General features: G+C 36.3%; 1 protein-coding gene across 21 annotated transcripts in view; it reads left to right on the top strand.

Annotated features, from left to right (window-relative positions):
• agbl4 (AGBL carboxypeptidase 4) overlaps positions 1–17,869 on the top strand; it is a 680,504-nt gene that overhangs the window by 37,258 nt on the left and 625,377 nt on the right. For 15 of the 21 annotated variants that reach the window (XR_015497064.1, XR_015497066.1, XR_015497062.1 and 12 more), the window contains 1 exon segment: positions 3,011–3,135. Coding sequence is in view for 3 of the 21 variants with exons in the window: in XM_087263312.1 (XP_087119438.1) it covers positions 3,011–3,135 (125 nt within the window). In the remaining 18 variants the exon portion in view is untranslated. 21 annotated transcript variants of the gene reach the window in all.

Below are 17,869 nucleotides of genomic sequence, written 5' to 3'. Positions count from 1 at the left end.
GTTTTTGTTGTTAGTATTAGTCTGTGTAATTATATCTGTATGTTTATAAATAAATAAATAATAACCTGACAGCTTACAGCTTGATATGTCAAATATAACAACATTTAAATTGAAGGAGGTGGGCCACCTCAAGTTGATAGGACAAAATGCTAAATGTCTAGTTGAGCTACTGCTGAGTGACAATTTGGAGACCGCTGTAATAAAGTGTTAAATCATAGTTCAAATCAACTAAGTTAAATCGTAGTTCACTTTTAGTCATCAGCATATATCTTTATCTGTGTGCATCACAGCTTTAAAAGGGTGCCCTGAATCAGAAAGAAAATGAAGAGCACACAGCTGAATCTCAAGCCAGCTCTAAAAAATAAAATCTTACAAGTATCTTTCACATATATTCGGAATACTTTTTTTGTGAATTTGTTTTTTGAGATGTAGAACACGAGGAAAGTGTCCGCATAGAGAGACATTGCATGCACTGCTGAAGATTGTGGGTGTTTACTGCAGTTTGACTGATAAATATGAATTTGTAGCTAAATTGTAATCCGTGACAAAACAGCATTTACCGCTGTTTAAATCCTTTTTTATGTCTTTGCTACAACATACCGTTAACGCTAGAAACTGTGCATGTACAATAATTGATTGATTTTCACAAATAAAAATACTAGTAGGTTGTAGCTCACAATCCACAGCTTCATTGGTTGGAGGAAATTTAACTCAACTGGTAGAGATTCTGGAAGCTGTCCTTTGTCAAATGCAAGCTGTATATTTTTATAATTCTCTGGACCATAATTAAAATTAAATTGTAAGCTCTTCTCTCTTTGTGTCATCTCCTTGGGAAGCCCAAATACAGAAACGGATCATAAAAATCACAACAGTCAGATTTAGTTTGCATAAATTTGCTTATTTCTATTAGCTTTTTTTTTTTTAAAGCACAAATTGTATCATTTTTTAAGGATTTGTTTTTGCTTGTATTTTTGACAGAACAGTAGGTTGACAGGAAGTGAAGTGTGAGAGAGAAGAGTAGGATCTGGAAAGGTCCACGAGCCTGGATTCGAACTCGGGACTGCCAGAGCGCTGCCGCACCATATGTCGGCATACTAACCACTGGGCAACTTCTGATACTCCTGCAACAACAAACACAAACATATCTGCAGGTGTGATAAAGTCTGGTCAATTTAAAGGGGTTAATTAAAAACCCTCACAAAGTGTTGTTTTGCATAATAGGTCCCCTTTAAAACATTTTTTTTTTTGCAAAATAGGTCCGCTTTAAATTGGGGTTGAAACACAGTTGTGTGGCAAGTGTGAATATAGCCAGCCTCTAATGGTAACAATTAATTAGTTATATATTTTTTTAATCGCAGGTCATAAAAGCAGTATCCAGAAACATTTGTACATGTAATCGTAGTGGGAAAATCCCACCCATTAGCAACAATCTCTCCCTCATTAGCATAAACAGCCCTGAGTGAGAAGCAGCCATCCCACATTAGAGATTTTACACCATACCTGCTGAAGATATGTCAGTGACTAAGAGGCATTATAAATGTCTCGGGATGTACAAATGAAGTCTCCATAGACTACCTCTATCTGAGACAGTTCTTTTTAAAGGTGTCATGGTGGTGCAGTGGGTAGCACGATTGCCTCTTTTGAAAAGAGGGCTGGGAGCACAATCCTATTTAAATGGAAAGTCCTCAAAACACCACAATTTGGATCAAAGCCTATAATGGGCATTTTTAACGAGTTAGTTATTTATTAGTTTAAATTATTTGTGGGATATTTTGAGTTGAAACACTTCACATAAACACTCTAGGGACATCAGAGACTTTCGATTTTGCTCGCTTTTTAAACTCCTGATTCACTATTTTTTAATGCACAGACACAGTGTGCACACAGAAAGCTGACCTGGCGGTTGACGGTGCGTCATGCGCATATTAAACTAAGCTCTCTTGTGCATCACCTGTCAAATACACTCAAGGTTATATCAAGAACACATAATCTTGGTTATGTCTGAGAATGTGAACCATTGGTAGAGAAATTGCACATTAAATGAGATCTGTGAAAAAGCGTCTCTTGGAAAAATGCCAGCCAAGTCATTTTGCGTGTTTTGTGTTACGTGTCTTTCTCAAGTGTACAATGATGATTAATAAATATAAGAGTGGCTGCAGCCATTTGTAACTTGAACGTGTGAAGGCTTCACCTAAGTGTCATTCACTCCCAGTACAAATGCTATTATAATTTGCTGCACTTATTCTTAATTACAAATAGTGGCATAAAAAATTGAGCCTCGCACGTTCGAAGAAAATAGCTTGCTTAGAGCAAAACTGAGTGAACAGGACTTCAGATGCAGCCAATATTTGTTTGTTGCGGACTGTCAAATTGCTGGAGTATGAGAAGGTTCCCCGTGTTCCCATTAGCCTGCTTATTTGAGGCTGAACTTTATTACCTGCCATTTGACATTTGTGTGGGGCCTGCAAGATAATATGTTACCAACAAAGCACTTTTCGGGGGGTTGTTATTATTTATTTGTTTGCAGCAGCCATGTTGAGGCTTGTTATTCTGCGATCTGCTACCAAAGCTGTCTAGTCGTCACCTGAGCGACTGCCAAACGTCTCGGCTGACATCCTCCATCCCACCAAGAATGAGTGTGTGTGTGTGTGTGCGTGTGCGCGTGTGTGTGTGTGTGTGTGTGTGTGTGTGTGTATGTGTGTCAAAATCTGTGGGGAGAGAAAAGGTTAGACTGCAGCAGAGTATTTTATTTCCCTTTACATAAATGATATACCGTGAACACACACAAACATCAGCCCGATCCCAACTGAGTTATAGTCCAATTTATTAGTCTACAGGGAAATCTCTCGCAGTCACTAGTGTCTGTGGTGACATATATATGTCTGCAAGGTAAAGCTACAGAATTACATGTTTTGAAATATGTGTTTTTCTTTGCATATATTAGTCTATCGTGGAGCTATGGGATATATTTTGAAGTCTGAAAGTAGTTATTCTCTTTGTTTTCCTGTAGGTAACCTGGGTCGTGTTGACTACATCAGCGAATTTGAGTTTGATCTGTTCATCAGGCCTGACACGTGTAACCCGCGCTTCAGAGTGTGGTTCAACTTCACGGTGGAAAACGTTCGGGAGACTCAGGTAAGCACTTGGACGTAAATATTTCCAGATTTTAAAATAAAACCTTGCAGAGCACCATGTGTAGTTAAATTTGGCTTTTGAATAGAAGTTAACTACCTTTTTAATTAGACTTTATTCTATACTATAATAATTCAAAACTGTAGAAGAGTTTTTGTTTTTATTTATTGTAGTAGCACCATTATTGTGCTGTGATGGCATTAAAATGATAATGGAACTAAATAGGTTTTCCATTGTGTAAGAAGATACCCTACACCAGGGGTGCCCAAACTTTCGTACAAAGGGACAAAAATCCAAATATCATTAAGAGCCGTGGGCCGAAGGTAAATATACGAAACTATTACTGCTCAAAAACATAAAGGGAACACTTAAACAACACTATGTAATGAATCAAACGGATTAAAACCGAAAACCACCCAGCTATACAGAGTCCAGACAGCCTATAACAAGCTGTCTGAATAAACACACACACACACATAAGCACCAAGCAAATGACACACACACACACACACACAGACAGCATCACGTTCTCTCTCATATATACACACACACACACACACACAGACAGCACAATGGTCTCTTACTCATTTGCACACACACACACACACATAGACAGCAACAAACAAGCTTAACACAGCATCACGCTGTCTCATTCACACACATACATGCGCGTGCTCGCACGCTCGGGAGTCGGGAGCGATATTGTTAGACCACCCACTCCCGTCCAAAATTATACAAGTTAAAGCTCCTGCGCTTTATTCGGAAATTTCCGGAAATGCAGGACTCTACTATGCTGCATCATATCCGTTGTTCTTTTAGTGTAAGTAAATGTCTTTTTGCAGTATTTGCACAGTTTATGTTTTGTCTGATGCACCTCACCACTGCCATATAAATCTCCTGCTACACCTCACTGCTGATATGTAGGTAACGCGAGTTTGCACCTGTGAACACAGTGCCCTCTTTTGTTCAAAACATGTATCACGATTCATTCAACATTTCTATCGGTTTGAATCGTCACATATTTGAATCAATTTTCATTCGAATCTTTACATCTCTTTTCTTCAGGTGACTGAATGAACATTTAAACATTTCAATGAAGCATTTAATTTCAGTCAGCTTTGAACAATAAATCAAACAAACTAAAGGTTGCATTAGATTTCAGACGGGATGGTGGGCCAAATCAAATGTTACTGTAGAACATCTTTGGTCTGCTGACCCTAGTTTGGGCATCTCTGCCATACATCAATGCTGCTTTTATATAATTTAAAATACAGTAATACTTTGGCATTTAATTGCCATTTAAAATATGGGTGCTTTTGTGCTTTAATGTTTTTTAAGCCTTTACCCAAGTCTTCAATGTCACAATCAATCAGAAAACATTGAAATATCAAAATCAGTTGTGCGGCATATTATTATGGAATCTTTAATAAATATATGAAGTAAAAAAAATCTGTATGTATTTGAAATGGGATGCATCTTAGATGAAAATAAAGTATTATATGAAAAATGAATATACCAGTCTTCTTATAAAAGGTAGTGTAGTTGTGCTTATGGGTGAAAAAAAATAAGCTAAACTTTGGAACTGATGCAATTTTTCCCTTAAGTTTACTTCTGGTCTCTGTTACATCATGACAATGTAATATTACCCAACCTTTTCCTTTTTCTTTCATTTTTTGTTGTTAAAATGTGAAACATGTCATACCACGAGTGACTTTTGATGAAACCATCCACAAGTTTTGAATGCCACGAAAGATTGAAAGATACGTGGGCCATCGAGGTCTGCCTGTCATTATCGCATTGATGATATGCCAAAAGTTTTCCAAGTGTCACCCACGCGATCCCAAAGGCAGACAATTAGCAGCCAAACAAATTCATCCCCTTTGCGCTGACGTGAATCCTCAGCAGATCAGATGACTGATGCTTTAAATGACATCTCAGGCTCCTGGAAGAATCGATATATCGCAAATGAATCTTAAATCATGCAGGCTTACATGAATTTAAATCACTTTTTCTGCTGAAGCGCGACGCTCAAGTGCCAGTTCATGCCTGTAATCAATTTACAGAGACCTTGTGGTACACGCATCAGGCTCACAGATTGGTTTATACACAATGTAATTTATGGATGATTGAGTCAAGTTATCTCTTAAATAAATAAACTTCTTTTTTTTTTTGGCTAATGTTTTGAAATATCACATCAACAAGTGCCGAGCATTTCCAGCATTATGGATGTGACAGTTGCAGTAAAATCTTAAAACATAAATTCACATAGAAAGTATATGGTAACATTTTATTGAAACATCTGTTAATATTTTCCAAAACAACTAATCACACAGTTATGGGATCAAGCTGTAAGCATTTTTTAATGAGGAAAATAAACCTGTGTTATGGATGTGACCAAAAAAGTATGCAAGTTTACAGTGTACAATTGTGAATTAAATCAGTGAATTGAACGGTACAATCTAAAACATAGATATTTACATTAGTTGTCAGCTACGCTATTCTCGTTTATTGAAAAGAATGCATCATTTTAGTACAGGGTAGCACTCATTTGAAATAATGTGGGGCCAAGGTGCAGTGGAGGACTGGCCATCCAGAGTCCAAAGTATATACACATATGTACACCTATCTATGATCACTTTTACTTCTAGTTCCAACAGAAAGAATCTCCATTATGAACGATTTGTGTGAATTATCCGTATCCCAGTGTCTCAATGTGCATATCCACCTTAGATTTAAACTGTATAATATTTGTAATATTCAATAATTTAGGGGGGCAGTATGCACATTGATGCACAGGCACTGTTATGTTATCAGGAGTCCTTAAGTTACTTCAAAAACTAGCTGTTACTTCATTTGGCAGATAATAATACGAGTTTGTATTTGTGTAAGCGTCTTGTCATTTTATTAACATTGTTTGGTGATTATATTCAACAAAACTAGCATAAGCCTGGAATATAGTGCAAGTTGCTGCTGCTTTGCCTCATGGTCAGTGCAGTAAGTGACTGTATTATCATCAATAGCGTTACTTGATCAGAGTAAAAGTTCGTAACATACAAAAAATAAAAAATCTTATATGAAATGTTATACCTTTGTGCTTTGTTTTCTGTGTTTGCTTGTTACTACAACCATTTGCAGTGCAAAAGTTCAGCAGCCATCTTCAGATTGGCTTTGGTCTTGACTTGTGTGGTTGAATAACATTTTTCCTGGGAGCACTTTACAAATATGGTGGCGGTATTAACGCATGCTGAGGGTCCGTATGTGTTATCTAGTTTATACATCTATGAACCCAAAAGAAACAAAGCTAATCAAAATGATTTTTAATAATAATAATAATAATAATAATAATAATTATAATAATAATAATAATAAAAAGACAATGACAAAATAATTGCATTACAACAAATGCTAGAGCAGTGAATAATAATTCACAAGTAAACAAGTGAATAATAATACACACAGCTGAAACTACTGTCACATAAACACACTACCATAAAGTAAAATAAAATCATACATACAATAGAATTCTTACAAAATTACAGAACAACATTAAAGTGATTCCTTATGCATATCTTTAAACTGTTAATGAGGAAAAAAATTTTGTTGTATGGGATAAATCATTCTATGATTTAATACCCCTAAATCTAATCGAGTATTGCTCTCTACTTGTATGAAACAGAAACTTGAGAACTGACAAGTAAATTAAAAATGAAACTGTAATATATTTTAAAGTACCTTCTGAAATGATCTGGCATGTTACCTTCATGTGAATAAATCTGTACATGAAAACATATTTGTAAAATGTTAATATCATAGATGGAAAGAATATGGAGTTTCTGAAATAAAATAATGGACAGAGTAAATTATTTTGATTGAGTTGCATTCTGTAGTAACATACTGAAGAAAACATTCTGTAGAAACAAGATGCCTAACCCCCCTTAATATACCTGTTGATTGATATATTTTTTTCTTCTGACATAATCTGCTCCTTCAGCTCAAATTCTCATCAAAATAGAATTTTGTAGTGACCACTTGAGGTATTGCTATAGACCCTATGGTAATTTTAGCTAAATCTTTAGGGTATGACTTTTTTACCAAGTTCTGACAAGTTATGTTGCCTATCCAAGTTTTAGAAACAACAAATAATAACTTGTCTTCTAGTTGATACTTTAATATCAGAAGTGGCTTATATGAAAGGCAGAGGCCTCTAGATTACACTTATTTTACCTAAATAAAATATGATCATGTCTTGATTTTTAATTTTTTAATTAGGACAGTAAGGTCTGACTTTGCTTAGACAAACGTCTTGTCACTTTACAGAAATAATGTAGTATATAGAATGTAAAGTCATGGTGCAGTGGAAAAAGAATTAATATTGTGTATGACTCCCATGAGCTTGGAGGACTACATTTGACACTACATCTCAAATAACTTAATAATCAAGTCATCTGGAATGACACAAAAAGCATTCTTGCAGGACTCCCAGAGTTCATCAAGATTCTTTGGTTTCATCTTCAATGCCTCCTCCTTCATCTTACCCCAGGCATGCTCAATAATGTTCATGTCTGGTTACTGGACTGGCCAATCCTGGAGCACTTTGACCTTCTTTGATTTCAGTAACTTTGAAGGACTTTGTGGCGGCTGAAGTATGAGATGGAGTGCTATCCTGCTGAAGAACTTGCCCTCTCCTTTGGTCTGTAATTTAATGAGCAGCACAAATGTCTTGATTCTTCAGGCTGTTGATGTTGCCATCCACTCTGCAGATCTCTTACACGCCCCCCATACTGAATGTAACCCCAAACCATGATTTTTCCTTCACCAAACTTGACTGATTTCTATGAGAATCTTGGGTACATGTGGTTTCCAATAAGTCTTGTAGTATTTGTGATGATTGGGATGCTGTTCTACCTTTTGGCACTTTTTCAAATGATCAACTAGAAGTCAAGTTATTATTTGTTGCTCTTACAAATGGGATCGATGACAAGACTTTTGTCAGGTAGTGTAGAACATAAATGATTGATTTAATTTTATTTGACATTTTTGCATTTATGAGGAAAAAGCTCCGTTATGGATGTGACATCTCTCTGTTATGGATGTGACAGATATAAAATATATTTAGATATATATTAAAATAAATATAGATATAAACTTGTGTGACTTTGGTAAATCAAATATAATTGTTTGAAAAGATTAACAGAGACATTTCTGAGTGTTTTACAGTACAGTACACACAATATCTATAAATGTTTTTGATATTTTGGTGAAAACTTTTTTTTTTTTTCATGGCAAGGTTGACATTTGCATGGGATTGCTCTGCCTGCGTCTTCCTCAAGAAACATGATCCAACTTCATGTCATCGTCGAGCTTCAAGTCTGTCTCTTTTTTTCATTCTTTCTCCTCCTGTCCTCTCGTCACTGCGCAGACAGACCGTATCCACTCGTGAGCTCATTGGTCGAGACGACTGGTCACATGCCACAGTGATATGTGGGAACAGAGGGCGTGTCTGCCGGACAGGCCAGCTGGATGGGCCGGGCTGCAGTTGTTTAGTTTTGTTAACGCCGGTCGAAGCCTCATCACAGCTGTCATTTTTGTTTAATAGCTCAGAGGGACGGTTTACCCTAAGAAAGGAGGGGCTGATGGAGGACACGCGTGCTATCTGACTGATTTTAGATACCTTCACGCAAGGATTGCACATACCGAGGACGATGTGATGCCACTCTTATTAATAGGAAGTGCTTTACAAAGAAATATAAAAATATAACGTAAGAAAGCGAGGCTAGATGAAAAAGCGGGATGCTGTTGCTGTCTCCTGAAGCCTGGCTCTATCAGCCCATCTCCCTGCAGTGCTGTAGTCAGCGCTAATCAAATTTTATGGGCGAGAGATGAATGGAAGCCCTAGTCCGGGAGTCTGATCGATTTTAGGGCCAGATACCACTCTGCATCTTGCGCCAACAGGATATTTGCTGCTATGGCAAAAAAAAAAAAAAAAGGGAAGGGAAGGGGAAAGAAAACACATACGCACACCGTACACACTACAGGTGGCAAAAGAGAAACATTTACACTATTAGCTTTTTTTTTGATGCCGGCTCCACCCTCCCCACTCTTTCTCTCTCTCTCCTGCTGTCACCACCTTGCCCTCTGTCTCCGTAATCTTTTCTCCATCAATCCAATTTCCGTTTAAAATGAGGACTAGTGTGAATTTAATCTACTTCAGCGGGAGGAGGTGGGGGCAGTCGCTTGGTTTAGGAGAACGGGGTTTGTCTGTGAGAGTGGGAAAATGCCTTGTGCGTTGAATGTGTGCATTTTTTATTTTTTAATTGATTTTATTTGTAGGGAAAAAATCAACACAAATAAGCAGAATAGTTAAATAAAAGTGTACTGATCTGGGCAGTCCCTGCACTGGAGAGATATCAGGCCAGGCACAAGGAAGTTGACGAGTGTTTTATTCCTGCGCAGCCACCGACTCTCTCTTTGCTAAAGAACAGGGGAATGGGAAGCGGTGAAAGTGTGTGATACTGAAGCTGAGATGACCATTTTGAAGTAAATGTAAGCTGGTGAAACAGATTTGGTCGTCTCAATCAGCTTAGTGGCTCTGTGGAAATTGGCTGCAGATTTTTTTTCCTCTTTTTTATGATGGATGGATGTCTTTTGCCTTTTCTTCACCACCCAAAGAAATCTGTTACCTTAGAACCTGGGCTCCCTCCTTCTCCTTCAGCTGGGGTTAATTATTTTTGCAATGGGTTGGAGTTTGTGGGTTATATTTAATTGTAGACTTTAATTGTGTCTGTGTGTGTGTGTGTGTGTGTGTGTGTGTGTGTGTGTCTTTAACGCTCATTCAAAATGTGTTTGGAAAAAATAACATTTCAAATTGATTTACTGTCTTTTTAAAAGGTTGATTGAATTTGCTGTGGAAACTCGAGAACACTAGTTGGTTTACATTCTACATTTAGGATGTGGTTATTCTGTTCAGTAAGTTTTAACCAATAAAATTTTTATAACTGATATTTTTGGAATTTTATAGTTGCAGTCATTTTTTAATTTATTTTTAATGTTCACAGTCATGATTTACAATGTCTATATGTGGATAATAAAGCAGGTTTTATTAATTGCTTGAATGGTTTTACAGTATGCTGGTATATATTCAGTGACTCAGTGAGTAGTTATATTCTGAGATACACACACAATAAACAGTGTAGCTTCAGTAGCTTGAAGGATATGAGTGTGTGCTTTGTTTTTCTAAAGGCCTTCAATTGGTTTCTTCCCTTTCCTTTTTGACTTTTTGGTTTGATCACTTTTTTGCATTTCCTTTTTTGTTTCTTTTTTCTTTTATTTTTTATGAGTTTCTACCTAATTTTTGGTATTGATCCTCAAGTTATCCCAGATCATTATAAAACAGGAAGAGTAAAGGTATTGTTCACACTTAGGTTGATTGAGTGAACTGTGGTGAAGTTGCTTTGTTCCGGTTCCTTTAAGTGTGAACATTGCCATCCAAACATTGATGTGCACCAAATATGGGGACTGAGACCGCTGAAAAATAACTTTACATTTCTAAACAAACACGTGCACCGTTTAAAAAAAACACACACAAACATGACAAAGTCAACACAAAAAATACTTTTTAAGTTGTTTTAACTTAAAAAGTAAGTTTCAACTTTTTTTTAGTTATGCAAAGTTTAACTTCATATTTTTAGTCAGTTTGATTGATGTACAGTAAGTTGAGAAGACTTAATTTGATTAAAACATTTAAGGCGAAAAGCATTTTGTAAGTATTGTGTGTGTTTTTTGACTCAAGTTTGAATTGACAAAAGACCAAAGACATAAAAATAAAAATAAATAAAAAATCGAAACCAAAAATTTGACAAAATGTCTGAAGATGTGACCACAAACAGGACTGAATTTGCAAGCATACATGTTTTTCTTAAAACCACGGTGCACATTAAAATTCTAAACAGGCATCGGAAACTTGCAGAAGTTCATGGAGAATTTCTGCTGCTGTTTAACTGCTTGACAGTTTAAAAAGCCCTTTGAGTCTTTAAGGGATTGAAAACATGTATGTAGTGCACATACTGTACAATGAGCAAATTTAGCCCTCCACACAGCATTGTTCAGGTGTTCAGTATGTTCAATCACATAATGCTTGTCATAAAAGCTTATTTTTGTTTAGCGTCTTTAGTGAACACTAGGGAAACCAGGATTAAATCATTTTCTTTTTTTTTTTGGTCCAGATCAAACAAACTAAGAAATCTGAAACACAAATTTGAACACAAACATGTTGGTTTTGGTGGTTTATGAGGATTCTCTATACACATCATGCATTCCATACTTTGTGTGTTCTCATATACCGCCATATCCAGTACAACCTAAATTTGTGGACCAGGTGTCATTCAATACTGTATGAGACTTTTTCTTTTCTTTACTTTCTTAGCTTTTCTTTACTTTTTCTTTTTTTCTTTTCTATTGTTTTCTTTTTCCTTTTAATTTTTCTTTTCTTCTTTTTGTTTTGTTTTCTTTTCCTTCTATTCTTCTTTTTTCTCTTTCACTTTTCTTTTTTCCATTTTTCATTTCTATTTTCTATTTTCTTTTCATTTTTCTTTTTTTCCGATTCTCTTTACTTTCTATTTTTCTTTTCTTTTTTTGTCCTTTTTTCATTTTTTCTCCTCTCTCTTTATCTTTTTCTCTTTTTATTATATATATTTTTTCTTTTTCTTTTCTATTTTCTTTCTTTACTTTTTTGTTATCTTTTATTCTCTTTTTTCTTTACTTTTTTTTCTTTATTATTTTGGCTATCCTAACCGCACCTGATCATGAACCAATGGACCTTCTGAGTCATTGTTTTGTGATGTTTCTAATTAATGTCATTAAGTATGTGTGTCCCCCCCCACTCCATACTCAGTTTGAGAGTCAAAGACTGCTATTAGCCCATCAGAGTGACGGCAGTGCAGTGTAAACATTTTGACGTCTAGTATCTGCACAAAGAAAGGAAAAGACAGAGCAGAGAAAGGAGAAGGGGGAAGATGGGACTAGAGATCCTGACCCATCCATGAGTGCTGTAATGGATGAGATGCATATAGATTTTTTTTTCTGCCGGAGTAGAGGGAGATTGGGTGGAGCAGGTGTGTGCTTGTATTAACAGTAGCATTAGCGTGTGTTCAGCATCAGTGTGTGTCTATGTGAATGTGATGGTCTGTGTGTGAGTGTGTGAGGGAGATTTGCGGGAATGGGCGTGTGCTGAGTGATCTTGGCTGTGTCTGTTCTGGGAAGGCTGCTGGAGGTTGTGCTGTGTAATATCAGCTCTTTGGCAAAGCCCGGCCTCTGCATCTGACTCTGTAAACCTGCATAATGGACTCTTATCGCGCACACACACACTCATGCAAGACTCTGTGTTCGTACAGGGACATTTAACCCTTCTGATGTCCTTCAGACTGGACTGAGAGACATGATGGGAGGGGTAATGAATGTCTGCAGCTCTGTCTCTTGAGAACTGGAGCTGGATGTGTGTGGTCAAGGGCGGTGCCATTCGTCTATCCTTGTGCATGTGTGCATACAGACTAACTATCTGATATTGGGGTGTAGAATTAGAGGGCAATCAATGCAGGCGTCAGACATAAGCAAACATGAGAGCATAAAAAAGTCATGTATTAGGGTAAATACATTGACCAGCATGTAAAATGTGATAGTTTTGGTAACTTTATGTAATAATATATACAGTAGGGGAAATAAGCATTGAACATGTCACCATTTTTCTCAGAAAACATATTTCTGAAGGTGCTGTTGACTTTTTACCAGATGGTGATAACAACCGAAGACACCCATATATGCAAAGAAAACACAAATAATTAGTTTACAAATGGAGTTGTGTAATAAAATGAAATGACACATGGAGAAAGTATTGAACACATAAAGAAAGGGAGGTGTAGAAAAGCAGTGAAAGTCCAGACTGCAGCTGCAATATCTCAGTAGTTGTTCAACAACCCTATGCCCTTCGTTATTGTAAATTAAAATTAGCTGCTGCAGTCCAACATCTACATTAGCAGGATGATGAAGATGAAACCAGGGTGGACATTTCAGCAAGACAATGATCGAAACACAGCCAAGGAAACTCAAATGCTTTCAGAGAAAGAAAATTAAGCTGTAGAATGGCTCAACCAATCACCTTACTTGAATCCAATAGAGAATACTAAATAAAATGTTCAATAGTTATTTTCCCCATTGTACAGTTGTGCAAAACTAAATAATCAGACCAATTGAAGCATGTCATTGGTTCCCTATATTTGTTATTAATAAAAATTAAACTAACTAAAATGTTCATCTGTTTTTTGTTTTGTATTATGTTTTTTTTTTTGTTTTTTTGTTTTGTATTTTTTGTTTTGTTTGATGAACTAATGTGTCTTTAGCCCCTTTCACACATACAGACCTTTCCGGAAAATTACTGGCAATTTATTTTTTATTTTCCGGAAAGAAGTTGTAATAATGCTGCGCTGTGTGAATGCAGAAGGGAGATTGCCGGAAAGAGCACGTGCACGTCTAGAACATGCTGACGTGAGACGCCTGCCTTAGCCAATCAGAACAGTCAGAAGCATTCACGTCCGCGCGGTTTATGAGAGTTAAAGCCTTGGAATATTTTATCAGACATATTTAGCTGCTAGATGTTAGTCAGATAATGTTTATATGTTCATCTTAATGCCAACTGTGTAAATAATTATCAATAAGATGCTTATAATAAGCTGTTGTTTGTTTACCTTCAAGCTTTGCGTGTGCCCGTGAAACAGCCCATGAGCGCCAGCACACACATTTCATGTACATCTTGTCATGCGAAAGTGTTTCTCTGTGTTTTCACCGGAGTTGTTCACAATACTTCTCCATCCACAGAGTTTGTAATTTTGTCAAATGTTTACAAAAACAAGCCCAGCCGTTTAGAGGTAATTTCTGGTTAATGGATGTGTGAATGCTCTTTCCAGAAAAATTCCGTAACATCCTCGCCTGTGTGAACAGCGCTTTTTTGAATTTACCGGTAAAGTCGTTGCAGAAATTTTCCATATATTTACCAGTATCACTGTGTGAAAGGGGCTTTTGAAATGACAATGTTGAGGTCATTCTTATTTTCTACAAATAAAAGACCTCAATTTTAATGTGTTTTAAGTTTGATAAAATCATGGAAAAAATAGTAAGTGGTCTCTTTATAAGTGTATGTTGTGAAATCGCAACATTTTTAGGTTCAAAAACCTGGCATATTTTTATTGACCTATTTACAAAACAAAAAACAAAAGTAAATTGTATAATTATGCATATATATGTACAGTTGAAATCAGAATTATTAAACACAGTTACTTTTTTTTTTTTATATATTTCCCAAATAATGTTTAACAGAGCAAGGAAATTTTCACAGTATGTCTGATAAGATTTTTTTCTTCTTCTGGAGAAAGTCCTATTTGTTTTATTACAGCTAGAATAAAAGCAGTTTTTAAGTTTTTTATAAAAAAAAAAAACATTTTAAGATCAAAACTATTAGCCCCTTTAAGCTATATATTTTTCAGTTGTCTACAGAACAAACCGTCGTTATACAATAACTTGCCAAATTTTTTCCTAACCTGCCTTATTAATCTAATTATCCTAGTAAAGCATTTAAATGCCACTGTAAGCTGTATAGAAGTGTCTTGAAAATATCTAGTCAAATATTATTTACTGTCATCATGGCAAAGATAAAATAAATCAGTTATTAGAAATGAGTTTAAATTGTTATGTTTAAATTTATGTAAAAGAAATCTTCTCTCCGTTAAATAGAAATTGGGGAAAAATAAACAGGGGACTAACAATTCTGACTTCAACTGTACTTATAATATACTTATTTGACTTTAGTAGTTATCAGTAGTACAAATTTTACTCCTATTAGTGGCAAATCCAGAGAATAGTTATAATCAAGTATTATCATTATATCAATTTCAAAGAGGCTATGCTTGGATCTTTTAAACCATAACATTCACTCTCTAGGAAATAATTTTATGATTTTCTTCAGCTTAGTCTCATTTATTTTAGGGTTTGCCACAGCGGAATGAACCGCTAAGAATTGTTTACGCCATATGTTTTACGCAGCGGATGCCCTTCCAACCGCAAATGCCAGTACTAGGAAAATAATTTAATATTATGAAAGTTAAACATGCTGCCTGCTGTTCTTAACACCTCATGCCACAATAAAGACTGCAAAACAGCAATTCAAAAACAAGAGCATTATTTCAACTCACGCTTGTTCTGTTCACTTTCCTCTAGAGCCTTTCTGTGTATTGGCTGGTGTGTGGTTTTTTTTCTTTCAGTCAGTGTGTGAAAGTGCTTTTAAGTCATTTCCCTGTCATCCCTCTGCCCACCGTTTTTGAGGTTTCTCCAGGGGGTGTGGAAGGAGAGAACAGATGTCTGGCTTGTGGCAGGGGTCCTGTTCAGCCCTTGGTGAGGTTGTTTGAGGATTACACCTGTAATTTAGGTAAAGTAGCCCAGCAAGACGTAGACCTCCTGTATTCTGGAAAATCTCCTGCTGGAGCCTTTGCAAACATTATCTTAAAATGTCATCTGTCATATTAGAAATAAACAGGCTTCCTTGATCCATCGGCTCTGATTTTACTTGCAGATGTTGTTTGTTTTTTTTTGATGTTATTAATTAGAGTTGTCAATTTAACATGTTGATTTAGTGGGATTAATTGTTAAATATAACTTTTTAAACTAGCACAATTAATCATGCACCTTGACCCATGTCTAAATGTCATAAGTTTTTTTTTTCTATTATTGCAGCAATTCAAGCTTGAAGTACTTCTAGTGAAACTCCAGCTGATATCCATGCTGGGTAAAGCACAACAGAATGGAACAGAACACAGTGGTGTTGTGATGCATTTTTTTTTCATTTAAGGGACCATTCATACATGACACATCTTTAAACCCAGCAGTGAACTCAGTGAAGCGAAATTGAAAAGATCTCAAGACATTTATTCGAAGACTTTTTATAACGCAACACAGCATTTTTAATGGATAAGAACAACTTGAAACAACTTGGAAAAAAACAATGTGCTGCATAAATAAGCTCAAACTACTATTTTGGATGCTCACTTATTTGAATATTCACTGTTTTATATGTAGACTGATCAACTGTAATATTGTGTAATGTGTCTATCTGAATTGAAAGCATACATGTAGGTAGTGAACTGCGGATTACAGAGCATATTATTATTATTATTTATCATTATTAAGGTGGCTTGAGAAAGCCAACATACTGCTATAATACATAAACATATTATTCTTCCATCTTCTTCTTCTTCTTAGACTATTTTAAGAACGCATCTCCTCCTAGAACGTTCATACTACAACCACCAAACTAACTGCAAACCTCCAAACTATCCTGAATGAAGGTGCAATATCTTTTCCGACTTTTGGTTTTCAGAAAACTGTCCTGGAAAATTTAGAAAAGCCCCATTGACTTAACATTGGACCAAACTCTCTGACTTCATAACTTTGTGCCAGACTGTCATACAGATTAAAGTGTGGGTTCATTTAACTCAGTCTACCAATCTGCCAATCACTGATGACCTTTCCACTTACTAGCCACACCCTAGCAACCATTTACGGCACTCTAGCAACTGCCGCTATATTGTAAAAAAACTGCCATTTACTTTACATTGGACATACTAACAACATACAATTTCATGCTAACAACATACTAATCCATACTAGAAACATACCAACATACTAACAACATGCTAATTCATACTAAATTCATGCTAACAACATGCTAATATATGTTAGAAACATGCAAGAAACCTGCTGATTTATATTAGAACCATGGTAATTTATGTTAGCAACGCCTAAAAACCACTCGGAACACCTTAGCAAACACGTATCAACACCTATGCAACCACTCAGAACAACCTAGCAACTACCTAGAAACGCCTTATCAACCACTCAATACACTCTAGCAACCACCTAGCAAAACCTTAGCAACAACCTAGACCACCTCAGCAACCACCTAGCAACCACTCAGAATACCTTAGCCAGCGCCTAGCAACACCCTAGCAACCACTCTGAACACCCTTGCAACACCTTAGCAACCACTCAGAACAGTCTAGCGACTGCATAGCAACCACCTAGCAACACCTAAACAACTACCTAGAACACCCTGGCAACACCTTAGCAACAACTCAGAACACCCCAGCGATGCCTCAGCAACCAGTCAGAGCACCATACCAACCACCTAGCAAAATCTTAGCAACCGCTTAATACCCTGTCAACCACCAAGCAAGAAACATGCCAATCCATAGCAGAAACATGTATGTAGTGATCTGTCTATGCTAACTGTCTATTTAAACTTCTTAAAAACTATTTCAGTTATTTAAACTTTTAAGCTACTTCCTACGTTCAGTCTAGGCTTTCTCAAGCCCCCATAAAGTTTGTCTAACTACTTTTTGTCTACTTTTCTAGTTGTTGTTGTTGTTGTTGTTATTACTATTTATTTTTTATATTATTGGTTTTTTACCATTTACTGTGAATGTAGCATGTTTATTTTTAGACTCTTCACTCTAAAACCAGCAGTGCATATACATACTGTAATTTGAAGTGACGCTGACAACAGGGAGTGCGGATCCAAATGCAGGGTTTATTATGCAAAGAATGGTCAGGCAAGCAACAGACAACACAGGAGCAAACATATGTATACAGGCAAATGCAGAGACATGGTCTTAAACAGGCCGAGGGTCAAAACAGGCAG

This window comes from Danio rerio, chromosome 8, assembly GCF_052040795.2.
Source record: "Danio rerio strain M-AB ecotype USA chromosome 8, GRCz13ab, whole genome shotgun sequence".
NCBI lineage: Eukaryota > Metazoa > Chordata > Actinopteri > Cypriniformes > Danionidae > Danio > Danio rerio.
This window is presented reverse-complemented; position numbering and strand designations above follow the sequence as displayed.